The sequence below is a fragment of the Neodiprion pinetum genome, chromosome 2 (assembly GCF_021155775.2).
Source record: "Neodiprion pinetum isolate iyNeoPine1 chromosome 2, iyNeoPine1.2, whole genome shotgun sequence".
NCBI classification, from domain to species: domain Eukaryota; kingdom Metazoa; phylum Arthropoda; class Insecta; order Hymenoptera; family Diprionidae; genus Neodiprion; species Neodiprion pinetum.
In genome coordinates, this window is record NC_060233.1 from 13,389,454 (window position 1) to 13,402,464 (window position 13,011).

The 13,011-nt window shown below is 39.1% G+C and overlaps 2 protein-coding genes across 5 annotated transcripts in view; one reads left to right on the plus strand and one right to left on the minus strand.

Annotated features, from left to right (window-relative positions):
• SoxN (SoxNeuro) overlaps positions 1 to 13,011 on the plus strand; it is a 308,059-nt gene that overhangs the window by 18,402 nt on the left and 276,646 nt on the right. The window lies entirely within an intron of this gene.
• Positions 6,210 to 12,864, minus strand: LOC124212388 (uncharacterized). The gene is made up of 4 exons (XM_046612333.2): positions 12,722 to 12,864; positions 10,545 to 10,795; positions 9,339 to 9,566; positions 6,210 to 7,852 (listed from the first exon to the last, which is right to left on the minus strand). The coding sequence occupies exons 2-4, from the start codon at positions 10,782 to 10,784 to the stop codon at positions 7,799 to 7,801; spliced, it is 522 nt and encodes a 173-aa protein (XP_046468289.1). The 5' UTR covers positions 10,785 to 10,795; positions 12,722 to 12,864; the 3' UTR covers positions 6,210 to 7,798.

Genomic DNA, 13,011 nt, shown 5'->3' on the forward strand with positions numbered 1-13,011 from the left:
GGTTGAACAGAAACGACGCCAAAAGGACAGCTCATAACAAACTATTGAAAAGCTGCCGAATGAAAAATCAATGACGTCGCGCGAGCCGGGGGTCGATGAATGGAATATTATTGGGCCATCCTTTCACGTGCTGCGAAGCGCCAGGGCGGTGCTGCGGAAGCTAGAAGACCTCATCTGGCGGTTTGTATAGATCGCGGGAGCGTTCGCGTGCTGCGGGAATGGTCGCTATTGAATCTATAGGTTATGCCGGTATGGATGTATGCGTCTATGTGTCTGTGTATGAGTTCTTACATTTCATGATTTATCACGTGGCTTTCAGCGCGCTCAAAGCTCTGAAAGCGTGCAGATTGATAAAAGGAATAATAAAGGACGTGAAATAGAGGGACTGCTATGGCTCCATCTGATAAAGCGCGGAAATCCCACCGCTGTCACCGTAGCGGTTCGCATCATCGCTACCAGTTTCATTTCCGCGCATATCGGCTGCACCCAACCTTGCCAACCTTCTTGAGACACGGTAGTTTTATAGTCAAAGAGCGCAACTCTTCTGGTCAAAAACGATGAAGGAAGCGAACTCGATGGACCATCCGCGAGGTTCCGCTCGAACCAACGTGTACGTCTTCATTGATCTATACGAAAGTTGGGTACCTGGAACGATGGAACGGTCGATTAAAATCCGGAAATAAACGTTATTCGAGGACTGGAGAGAGTCATAACAGTTGGAAACGATGAGGGAAGGACACAAGAAAAGGTAGAAAGGGAAAGGGTCGCGATGGTGATGGAGTTGGAGTTGGGGGGACGAACGGGGGCGGCGCACGTCTCTCTTCGGTCACTTGACCTCTCGTCTTTTGCGAATCTCCGTTAAAGCCTTGCTACGGCTCGGCGTTATCGGCAGTTATCGGTCCGTGACGTCACACAATGGGGCAGACAATGCTCGGGACAATACACCCTCCGTTCCGCCTCCCCCTCCTTGCCAACTTAATAAACATAATAGCTGACTCCGCCACCCCCGCGGTTGGTCACAATGAGATCTGCCGAAGAGATACCGGAGATATGACGGCAGCTATATCAACCATTGTACGCGATCCAAGTTTTAGTTTCGAATGGATAATCCTCTCCCCTTCCTGCCTCCCCGTTTCATCCTTTTCCTCCTCTTTGCCGCTCACTGCTCGCCCGCATTTCACTTTACTGACAAAATCAAGTTCATTTTTCGCGTTTTGACGTATTTCTTTATTCAAGGAAACCGTACAGTCGAAAATCAATACCTATTTTGATAATTTCATTACGAGATGGTCGCACGACGAGTTTTTATCGAATTAATGAAATAAAAAAAAAAAAAAGAATCTAAAATTATGAACCAGCTTTTTGATAAGGATTTTTTATTTCGTATTGCATTCAAAATGTGAAAAATTTAGCAAACTCTTTCAAGTTCGGTTCACGATGGTTCATTTCGTATGGAAAACTTTTCCTTTTAAATTTACCGAAATATATTGTTATTTTTTTTGTCCCCAGTCAATTCAATACTGCTAATCTCTGTTTAGCATCACTACCAGTGAAATCTTGAAATATTGAATATACAACAATACCAACTTGATAAAATAATAAACGACGGTGGTGAGATTGTAGAGAATTGCCTTTTAGATAATATGACTTGTCGCAGAGTGAAATTGAATGAATATACCAGGTTTCAACGTTCTAAAACGATTCGGGTTGAAAAACCTTTTCTGAGATGTTGTTTATAACTTTTAATCATTTATTTCTCGGAAGAATCACAGTAGCTTGTAAATGTATGACTTTTATAAACACTCAACTGGCTATTATCTCGTAATAAAATTACGAACAAAGTGTACATTTTGGACTGAAAAACCTTTTGGAAACTCTTCGGTAAATTAATGTAGGTACGCATAAGCAGTGATAGAAGTATTTGGATATAAATAATTAAGATTACAACGAGTCGTTTGGATAGTAATAAACTCAATTCCAATCAGCCACGAAATTATCGGTTTTTTTTCTCTTTTTTGGGGGTAGGACCTCGATTTTCTTTAGGGCCCCATTTTGCCCCGTGGCCCGGAAAATATATAACGTCACGATCAGGGTGGGAAAAAACCACATTTTTTATATCAACAAATTGATTCTAGTACCTATACCTATATCCTCGACTGAACGGGAAAAAGAAGTAAATCAAGATTGGTTATTTCATGGACCACGTGTTTATTAAAAAAAAAAAAAAGATTAGTTAGATGGGTATACAGATTACATATATATATATATTATCGTGGGTGGAAATGTATACGGTTAATGAGAACCGATCTGATAGTTTCCATAGTGTATTTATATTTTATTATTTTCAGGAAACGGGAAATTGTGGTGATTATCAATAAGGCGGACGCAAAAAGATGAGAAAACTGAAAAAACTAGGAAACGCGGGGATAAAAATTGGCCAATAAACTACCGTGAGACGTTGTATTTAGCAAACATTCGGAATATTTGAAGGCATCGCGATATAAAGGAAACGACCGGATACATCTAATATATGTATGTATACATAGGTACGGTACGGGGGCGCGGAGTTTACACGTGGCAGGCAACTCCATAAAATATGAATAACAATTGAACCCTGTCGCTCCTCTATATACGTAATATTAGCGTCTTTTTTTTATGACCGACAGGATTTTTATGCTAATGTGCAGGACGAGGGTAGGAGCGTCTGTTCGGGCAAACGAAAAATTGTCACTTGAATTTGTCTGGCAAAAAAAGTCGTCTCGTAAAAATAAGCAGGGTATCCAAGGAGGGTGCATATATATCAACGCTGTACGCAGTATTTCGTGCCAAAGTCTCATGAAAACTCAACGAAATAGGAAAAGGCGGGGGATCAATTGTTCGATTGTAATATAAAAATTCCCGGCTGGTCACGCGGTTCGGGAACGAGGGGCTAGCTATTCAATTGTGGGAAATAAACTGTTTCACGGTTTCGAATTGCATAATGTAATCAGATGGTGCAAATATTGAAAATGAACGTCGAAATGGACGGTATGAATTTGATTTCGGTTTAGCCGACGGCACCGCGCGAATAATTCTCAATGTACGACTGGACGAGCTGAAGAAGAAAAAAAAAAAAAGATACGAGTCGAAATATACACTCGCATGCATACGACGTACGTTTTTTTTTTTGTTTTTTTTTTACTTTTTTTTTCTTTTTCAGTACACGTATACTCGGAAGGTTGCAAAGATGCCTTTGAATCCTTAATTCCCTTTTGAAACTTTGCATTCTGTGAGGAAAATAGCGAGCGCGAGAGAACGAGCCGGTATTCTTCGGCTGAATGAAGTATTGAGAGGAGGCGCGTCGAGTTTTGTATGGGTAACGTCTTGTGCTCATCTTCTCTTCCCGCTGATGTCGCAGATGACCTGCAGAGACGGGCGAACGAATTACTGTACGACGGTAGGTACACTGAGGATTTTCTGCGCAAGTGTGACAAAATTTTGTCATGCCGGCCGAGGAGAAGAAGAAGGCGGTGAGAGGCAAGTGTGCGAGGGTTGGTCCTTGCAGGACGACGCGTGCCGCATGCGCAATTCCCTTCAGACCCCGTGTCGTCTCGTCCTGTTCGGATAAAATTTGACGATACAATTTTCTTTTTAACGTACGCACACATGCAAGCCTATGTACCTGCCTGTCTGCCCTGCCCCATGAATTCATAGCGAGGAAAGCACCGGCCCCATATTCCTCCGGCTCCTGCATTGTGCCACGTTCCATCGCGTTCTCAACTGAACTGAACTCGACTCAACTCAACAGTGGAGACACAATGGGTGGCATGAATAAGTATAACAGACAGACACCGCTACAGACAGACACAGGTAGCACCGGGACCAGTATGTGAATGAGGAACCCATTTGATAATACTCCTCCACAGCCACCCTGGTCCATTGTGTCGCTTCCTATTCAGCTGCTCTATGCGCCCCCATCCAACTTCTCTCTCTCTCTCTCTCTCTCTCTTTCTCTCACCCCTTACCTTCCCCGCGATGCCAGTATCACCGCGAAAATCTTGTCCCATCCAATCGCGAATAAGATTGAAAAAAAAACGGAGAATAACAGGTGGGAAAATAATCTGCGGTTAGAAATACCTTCTATAGTGTAGGTATGGAAAATTGTCAGAAATTAGCAATTCGATTACTCGTGATTACTACGTTCGTAGGTAAGTTTTTGTATTCACCTTACAAATCAACTTGTTCGGCGATGTGAACGAACAATTTTCGGATAATTGTACTTCAGATACCGTAACGCTGTCGATTTTGAGGGACGGCCCCGGATTTTGACGCTCAAATAGCGGAGCCTCGGGTGCAGGTGGGGGCTTTGATAGCGTGCACTGACAACAATGAGGCAGAGACAAAAGGCAGGCAGGTACAATAGTGATGTTAAACTCGAATGATTTTTTGCGATTTTTGATATTCCTCCGGCGGTATTCCGGCCCTCATATTCGGCCGGTTCCAGAGTTTCTTCTCATTTTTTATTTCACTCCCTTTGGGCAGAGTTTTAATTTGAAAAAAAAAGACCCCGCTCGTCCAGAGAGTTTAACATATTGATGTTCGTGTCTCAAAATCCAAATATGATCACACCCGTCCTGCCAACACCCGGTGAGCCGATGAATGGATCGCATAATGCCGTCATTCATGCACATGCGATGAGCACACACGAACCTACACCCGTGTCCGTAGAGCTAGTCACATCTGGGCAACGTGTCGCGAGCGGAAAGCTCGTATTTACACGGGTATTCAGGGAGACGGAACGATAACGATAATAATAATAATGATAATAATAACAACAACGACTGCAATAATAAAACTTTTGCCGCAGTCAGTGATGCCTCCGGTTCTTTCGACTCATTTGCTACGAAATCTTCGTGAAAATTAGCCCAAGTCTCGAGTGAGAGCTTTTTTCGTTCGCTTGATATAATTGAAAAATTATTCTAGGTAATTCGATTATTGAGATTTTTTTTCGAAGGTTTGAAATGTATCCGAGGTGAAATTTCATCGTAGAAGAATTCTTGAAGTTGTTTGATGAGCTGTAAAAGCGTAATTTATCCCAAGACTTTTAAAGTCTTGATTTCAATTTCCTGCGAAAAATCGGAAGACTGACTGCAGCTATTGTGCAACAAGTTAATGCCGACGGTACAAAATTTGAAACTATTGAAATACGTACTTTTTTCAATTCGTCAAGCTCGTTTCGTGAATTACCATTAAGATTCGAAAATCGTTGATTTGCCATCTGGCGTCATATAGCTGGTAACATCGGCTGCTTGACATCTAATTAACAACGTTATTTTACGTCAGGTGTTTCCTTCCATTTCTACAATGTTTCTCGTGTATCGACGTAACAGTTAAGCCACAGAATTTGCATAGAATTTTCCTTCTTCCTGTGGTTAAGAAGTGATCCCTAACCTCAATTTTATGGTATAAATGAACATGTCTCTGTCTGATCTATCTTATTGCTCTATTGATGATTAAGGAAGTATTAGGAAACTCTCTCACAATGAGTACCTATTGAACTGCAGCGTTGACGGTTGAGCACCTCGAATTGCAGCAGGGTCGGAATATATCTCTAGACGTACGTTCATTGTGTCGTGGCGGCCTATTGACGGAGCGATTGTTCCCTTAACAATAACATCAATATCCGAATAGCCAAGCACATTTCACGCACATAACAATCAAGAAGCGTGAAGATAACCGGACTACTACCTGTAGTGACGACATCTTTGCTCCGCGGAAGTTTCGAACGATTCCCCGGAATAAGTGTCAAAGTACCTACCCCTGACTGTTTTTTCGTCACGTTTCGAACACTTCTGACAGCTCTGATTACTTGACATTTAACGTAGAATATTCTCACGTAATACGAATATCTTCAGAGGTCTGATTGAATTTCAGGATATTAGTAACTTTTTTCAATACTTTGGAACTTTATCGAAAATCTTGAAAATGTATTCATCGTCTATAATCTATTTCGAATGATTTCTGTTACATCTAACTGTTTTTTAGTCACGTTTCGAACACTTCTGATAGCTCTGATTACTTCACATTTAACGTAGAAGCTTCTCACGTAATACAAATATCTTCAGAGGTCTAATTGAATTTCAGGAAATTAGTAACTTTTTTCAATACTTCCGAACTTGATCGAAAATCTTGAAAATGCGTTTATCGTTATACTTATAAACTATTTCGAATGATTTGGCAGAAATTTTTATTTGTATTTGGATACATCGATTGGAAACAAATCTACATATTACACATAATTAAAATAAAATCAGAGTTCGTGAGAAATTCGTCTGAATTTTTGAAATACTCGTTCGAAAGTGGTTGCAGGAATCCTTTTTCGCCGGGTTATTTTTGGAATGTAGAACAACTCACGCGGCTGGGACGAAACGGTGGGTACGATGATATTTTAAAAGCGCGGTATTGGCGGTCACGTGATTCGGTGAGAGCACGGTACTGGTGGTCGGTGGATGCGCGGGGGTGGCGTGTAGGTGGGTCGGCGGTCTTTTGTCTTTGCCATTATTCGCAACAATGGCCGTCCATTGTTAGAGAGAATAAAACCTTTATCACTATTGTTGCCCGATTGTAAATGCCTCCCGTGCCGCTTTGGATGGTTTAAATGGTAGTTTCATTTTAAAAATAACCACGGTCATATTTCTCGAGAACATTTATCTTCGCAACGGTCAGCCGTCTCTGGACGATCCTTCTCAACTACATCATTTTACGCAAAAGGCACGGAATACCTGTCGCAACAACGGCAATCGGCCATCAACCGAGTTTTCATCACGCGTGAATCGTTTTAGCCTAACTTCGCAAGCATCCAAGTGCGATAAACTTTACGCAAATTGTCATGTAGGTAATTCTATTTTGTCACGTTGAGTTGATTGAATTATAAATAAATTTAATATTAAATACGATTGTTAGCATCTATACACTCGTTTAATTTTTTGCGGTTTTGTTTTTTTCTCGAGATAAAATTGTTCTTAATTTTAGTAAGAACAATGGTCAACGTTGTACGTTGTGATTGATCATTTGTAAAATGGTGAGGCATGCGTAACATAATACAATAATTTGGACAGTACATCACTTGTTACTTATGATAAACATTTCACACAAGTAAAGAAAAGATATATGCAGCGTTACTTGCATGTAAGTAGGTACGTACAATTTCTATAGTAAATCATGAATCGGATAGTGCGCGCAGAGTTATTTTCCTCCGTAACGTATAATCTACCAAAAATGCACTCCTCCGAAGATTACAAAAGTATTAGAGATTATAATGTATTCTTATACGTGTAATAAAAATAATGCGATCATCTGATATTATATTCTTTTGAGTCTTAACGTTGAACAAGTATAATATAATACAATATAATATAGTAGTATAATATATAATGTATAATGGATTTCGAGACACGTCAATATTGCACATTGTTGCAGCCCGTAACCAGCATAGGAACTATTTTTCGTCAGTAAAGAATATAAAAAAATTCTTTTCAGTCATCAATAAAAGAGCGCTACGTAATTTTCGGCTAAATCGTACACCGTGTTCGTGTATACTGTATATATAAAGTCACCGATTCAGTTTTTTCATCTCATACTCATTCTCTCATGCGCAGTGCTAATAAATAAAATCTTTGGTCTATCATAAAACTATTAATCATACTTAATATATTTGTACTTCGTAGCGCGTTAATCGAAATTCCGTTATTATTGCTGGCTGCCGCGTAATTTATCACAGGTTAGTTAGTTACGTCGTTCGCCTGTTGTGTAGACGACGTTAAAACGAGAGAATTGGCGATGGCTCGCAGAAGCTGCAGTCCTGACACTGTCTCTGGAACAAACGTTGAATCAACAAGATTATTCAAAATTAATGTGCATTGCAGCATCAACAGTTTCACGTGACTTTAGTGGAGAAGTGTTATAAAATATTTTTCAAAAAAATTCTGAAAAATTCTTTTCAGCTTTCATTTACTTGCCTGATTATTTTTTCGCAAGTTAAACTGTTTCAATTTTTATGAAAATAATTATTTTTTTTTATTATTCTTTCAAACACCAATAATTCTCTTGTCGTACGGCTTCGAATTTGATCAGATCGAATGTTGCCTGGCGACGGAATACGAATGAAAGTGTACGAGACTTGCAATTGTCTTCACGAAACAGAAAAAGAAGAAGAAGAAGAAGAAGTGTCATCGGTATAATTGCATACGTGAATTGATTTTAGAATTTTCTTAAATAATTTCGATTATAGTACGCAATTGTGAATGATTAACATCATGTCGACGATTTCCCAGTACAAAAGTGACGTCCAAAATTTTTTTAAAACAGTCGGGCGTGAGGCGACGTCTTTGGCAAAGAAGCAAAAAATGCCCCATTTTTCCGACTTGGCGAAAGTGAGCTGATTTGTGTACTTGTTGTGCGTCAGCATTATACCTTAAAAGCACTTGGCCAAAAAAACAGTTTTAGTTATAGAAATTCACGGTTTATTGAAGTATCGATCCAGAAAATTACAATAATTTTTTAGTCAGCTCGTGTCCCGTAAATTTATCATCCTTACCGTGAAATCGTAGAGTGAAAGGAAAAATTTAATGTTTTCATTTGCCCAATTGACGTTGAAGAGGATGAAAAATTTTGTAAAAATTTCGATCGGTTGAATTTCTTCTTTATTCACCCACGCAGGAAGGTCTGAGGTTATCAAAAATCTGGACCAGATCGGCAAAGTTGACGAATATAAGCTTGCCGAGTTCGTCTTCGAAGTTCGCGAACGTCGGGATGCCCAGCAAACAGTTTTTTCTGGGACAACGGCCGATAACGTATCCCTACAGTCTTGTAGAGAAAGCGGTTCACTTCCCTGTTGCTCGTTATTGTAAAATCACCTGGAGTCTCAGGTACTGGATGATATCTTGCGTAGCCTGTTTGCCAATTTTTGCCACCCTCAATTCAAAACGGAAAGCACAAACGCAGGCCGATTTGTGTCGAGTTGATACTGACAATGTTTCGAAAAAGTGAATATACCGACCACCAAAGGATGCAGGAAGAAGACACAATAATCGTTTATTCGATCGAGTCTCTCTTTTTGAACGATTTAGAACCGGATGCACGCTCGAGGAGTTTTTATACGAACAAATCAGATCGATTATTAAAATATATATTAAGATGTAAACGATGTTGTTGAAAATACCATATTTTTATACTTCGGTACCCTAATCGTGTTTTTTTCCTGTAAAATTGCCATATTTGGCAGTAACACTTGAAGACAAAAAACAATTTATTCATAGTCTAAAAGTGGTGAAAAATGGTATAGTGTATATTCTCATTACCGTTGGATAATCTTCGATGAGGCCGTGTTCACCTAGACGATGGTACGAGGAACTGTTCGCCATGAAAATTGAGTGGTCATTCCGTTGAAGATTCGGGTGTAGTATAGGCCACCCGGGGCCACGGATGTTTCCCGCCAAATCTAACAAATCTCTGCTTCCGTAGGCGATCGTAGTAGGCGGTGGACTAACCACGAGGCATTGGAGAGGGCGGAGGAGATTTAACAGGGGCTGCAGACGAAAAACTGAAGTTGAGCCTTTATACGTATAAGTTTAATTCCTGCTTGTCGAGAAAAGATGGAAAAGTTTAAACTACACAGCTCATAATATCGCGGAAAGATTGCAGTAACGTAAATTGTCAAGATATAAAATAATATTTCAGATGCGTTGCGCAATTTTTTAATTTTTCAGCAGTTTCGCAATTTCTCAAATCTTTCGTATCGGATATACTGTGCAAAATTTCGGTGAAAGGCTTGAGTAAGTGAATAAAAAAAATTTCATTAACGTTTCAACGGTTGAAATATTGTTAAGATATTCGATTCTACAGTGTGGGAATGGATATTGATTCGACTGTAAGAAACGAGGGGCTGGTCACGTAAGGAATCATTGAAACATTTCATCCAAAATCAGACAGGGAATCGCTATAAGTTGTTAGAAATCGCTCGAATCGCATGATTCCTGATTTCCTCGCAATTTCTGAAAATGTATAGGAAATCATGGGGAATCGACAAAAAAAAAAAATCATATGATTTCGGAAATCACTCGTCCACTTTCCAACCAAGCAAGCATTCGTCTTCTTTTATAAGTGAAAAACGTTCAAGTATTCATGAAAATGTTTATAAGAGAATAAAGAAATTATTTCAATTTCTTTAGTAACCTATGTTATTGATTGAATACCCATGTATCCCTAATCGTAATTTAATTATTGTTAATCTATGATAATTAATCAATGTTCACTTATTGACAGTCTAGAAGTCAATGATTTCTGAGAAATCACCCTCGTAATCGTTGTAATCAGCGAATATCACACGAAATCGCTGGTAATCTCATTGATTCGGAAATCACAGAATTCGCAGTCGAAATCACAAGAAATCGATTCCTTTTAGAAATCGTTGCGTCACCGAATTTGCGAATGACCAACTCCTCGGTAAGAAATTATTCGATTACGAATGTTCTCCAAACTTTGGGGGGGGGGGGGGGGATACGGACCTGAATGTCCTCGGGAGTGGTTGGTCTGGATTCGGCGGGAGTTGAGAATCCTGTTGAAGTTGCTAAGCTGCTGAAGCCGCTGCTGAAGCCGCTGCTCTCGCTTCCGCTGCTCGGTGATATTGGCGCCGGGGCCACCCCCGCCAACGCCCTGACACCTAGATCGTACAGGAGGCGTACACCCAGGGCGTAGAAATGATCCGGCTCCAAATCCGAGAGCGGCAAGGCTATCGTCAGCGCCATTGCCAATTCTCCTGGGAAAAGTAAAAAAGTTTTTTTTTTTTGTCTCGCTTGTTTTAAACCATTCGATTTATTGCACACCGTAATAGCGTAGAATCTTGATTTAAGTTTTTTACGATTTTCTCGAGGCATATTGAGAAAAATTTCATTTGTTACAGTTACTAGAAAAATTCAGTAAAACAGGTATCGTTAAAAAAACTGTTTGAATATTGTTGGGATTAACATTTTGCGCTATTGTCGATATTTTTTTGGTAATTACGACCCAAAATCAATTTGTTCGGTTTACTGTACTTTTTTTTTGTTAAATAAGGCTTTAACGTCAATTTATTGTTGCACGAGTATTAAATTTTCGCAACAGTTACAAGAAAATATAGCAACAGCGATCGTAATGAGAAAGAATAGTAATTTTCATTTTCTACGTAGAACCATACTTTTCGATTGTGGTAAAAAATGAAAATAGTTAAGGACTGAGCGGTAACCGGAACTAAAAATTTCTCTCAGTGTTATGCTGCATAGGGGTAAAATTTTCCGACGAATCGAATTCTTGTTATTTATTTTACAGAATTATTCTGACACTGCGAGAAAAACGCTAATTTTGAAGAAAAAATAACCCAATTTCTGAAACATGTCCAAAACATGTCAAAACCTTCCAAAAACTGTGTCTTTACTCAAACAAAGGTAATTTGAGTCAATATTTGCATTTTAAAGTGAATGGCTTAATTCTCCATCAGTATTCATCTTGATTAGAAACTATCGGGTCCAAGAATTTCAGATGAATCGATTGATTTTAGTATGGCATAATTGTGGTGCAAGAAGTGATGAAAAATGATAATATAATTTTTTCCAAAACAACACATATTTTGTACATTTATTCCCGTTATCGTGCATGTAAACGAAATAGATAACTGTCATGCTCAAGCAGGGTGTTTACATTGGATGTATGTATATTCCGTAATGGTCGTGTATGTAAATTAGCTAGTGTTAGGAAATTTAACAAGGAATAACGACAACATAATACATCGGGAACGAGATGGTGTTATTCACTGTTATTTTGTTTTGAACGCCGAATTAACTTGCGCGGCAAACCTTATATGACATCAAGTAGAGTTTCAACTTTCACAACAAAAAAAGGGGAAAAGAAAAATCACAATAAATAGACAGAATAAATAATAATTTCGAGCATCGGCAATTTCACGAGGTCTATGCTCTGCACCGGCTAAGAATTGAATTATTTTATTCATCGCTGATAAAAGCACGAGGTGTAGCTCGTAATCTCGCCGATATCGTATCACGATCAGGCGTTAACCTTCCGTGGATGAAATTTTTCACATTATTTTAACAGAGCAATTTATTTTCCCGTTTATCTTTATTTCTAGAACTTCTTTAGATCATTCACTTCTGTTTTATACTGTGTACAGTACCTGTACATCCTATTAATTTAACAGACGCGACCACTTTACAAAAATCAAGCTACAATCAAATTATAGAATAATTTAAATACACAATTTCTGAGGTTTCAATTGCCATATTCATTGTAAGCATCGTTGACGTTGTTTTAGACATTCACACAGCAATGATCGTTGGCCTTGGCTTAAGCCTGGGACGTGGCTTTCGTTATCAAGAAATTTATTTTACAGTACATTATCCATCCGTAGATTATGCTACCTGTATTAAAAATATACGTCCAGATAGATTCAAATCTAAATTATTCGATATCGTTAATGGGATGAGGCCAAACTAATAGACTTTGGTAAAATCATTTATTCACAACACTACCGTCGAGTTTCAATTGATGCTTTTCCAGCTGTGACAATGCTTTACAGAATTCGAAAATCAAAACAAAAATGGTAGCAATTGCCGGCTTGAAACTTGTTAATCACGTACAGATTGCGAGTAAGTTTTTAAATTCTGATCGTTTCATTATTTTCTAATCTACTCACTTATTTCTCTGTGAATTTCAATGAGTGTCTTTATTGCGGCGCCGCGAATTCTCAGATGATCTTGTTTACGTTTCGCGTCGTTCACTGGTCGCCTATTATACTGTGGCTTTGTAATACTGTATGACCAATATTATCGAAGACACCTGTCGCCCCCGCGTCAGCTGACCTTTTGACTAAAATCGCCGGCTCATATCATTCGATTTTCATCTTCGTCTATGCTCGAAACTGAATTCTGCCAGTTCAGAATCGACAGATTGGCAATCAAAGCATTAGGAAAAAGAGAAAATATT

What these genes read in the sequence shown, in the direction of transcription:
- LOC124212388 (XM_046612333.2), bottom strand. Translation starts at nt 10,784, where the DNA reads ATGGCGCTGACGATAGCCTTGCCGCTCTCGGATTTGGAGCCGGATCAT. An exon ending in CCACTCCCGAGGACATTCAG is followed by an intron (nt 9,567 to 10,544) that starts GTCCGTATCCCC and finishes TTTCGTCTGCAG; the next exon opens with CCCCTGTTAAATCTCCTCCG. An exon ending in TCATCGAAGATTATCCAACG is followed by an intron (nt 7,853 to 9,338) that starts GTAATGAGAATA and finishes CGTTTGTTCCAG; the next exon opens with AGACAGTGTCAGGACTGCAG.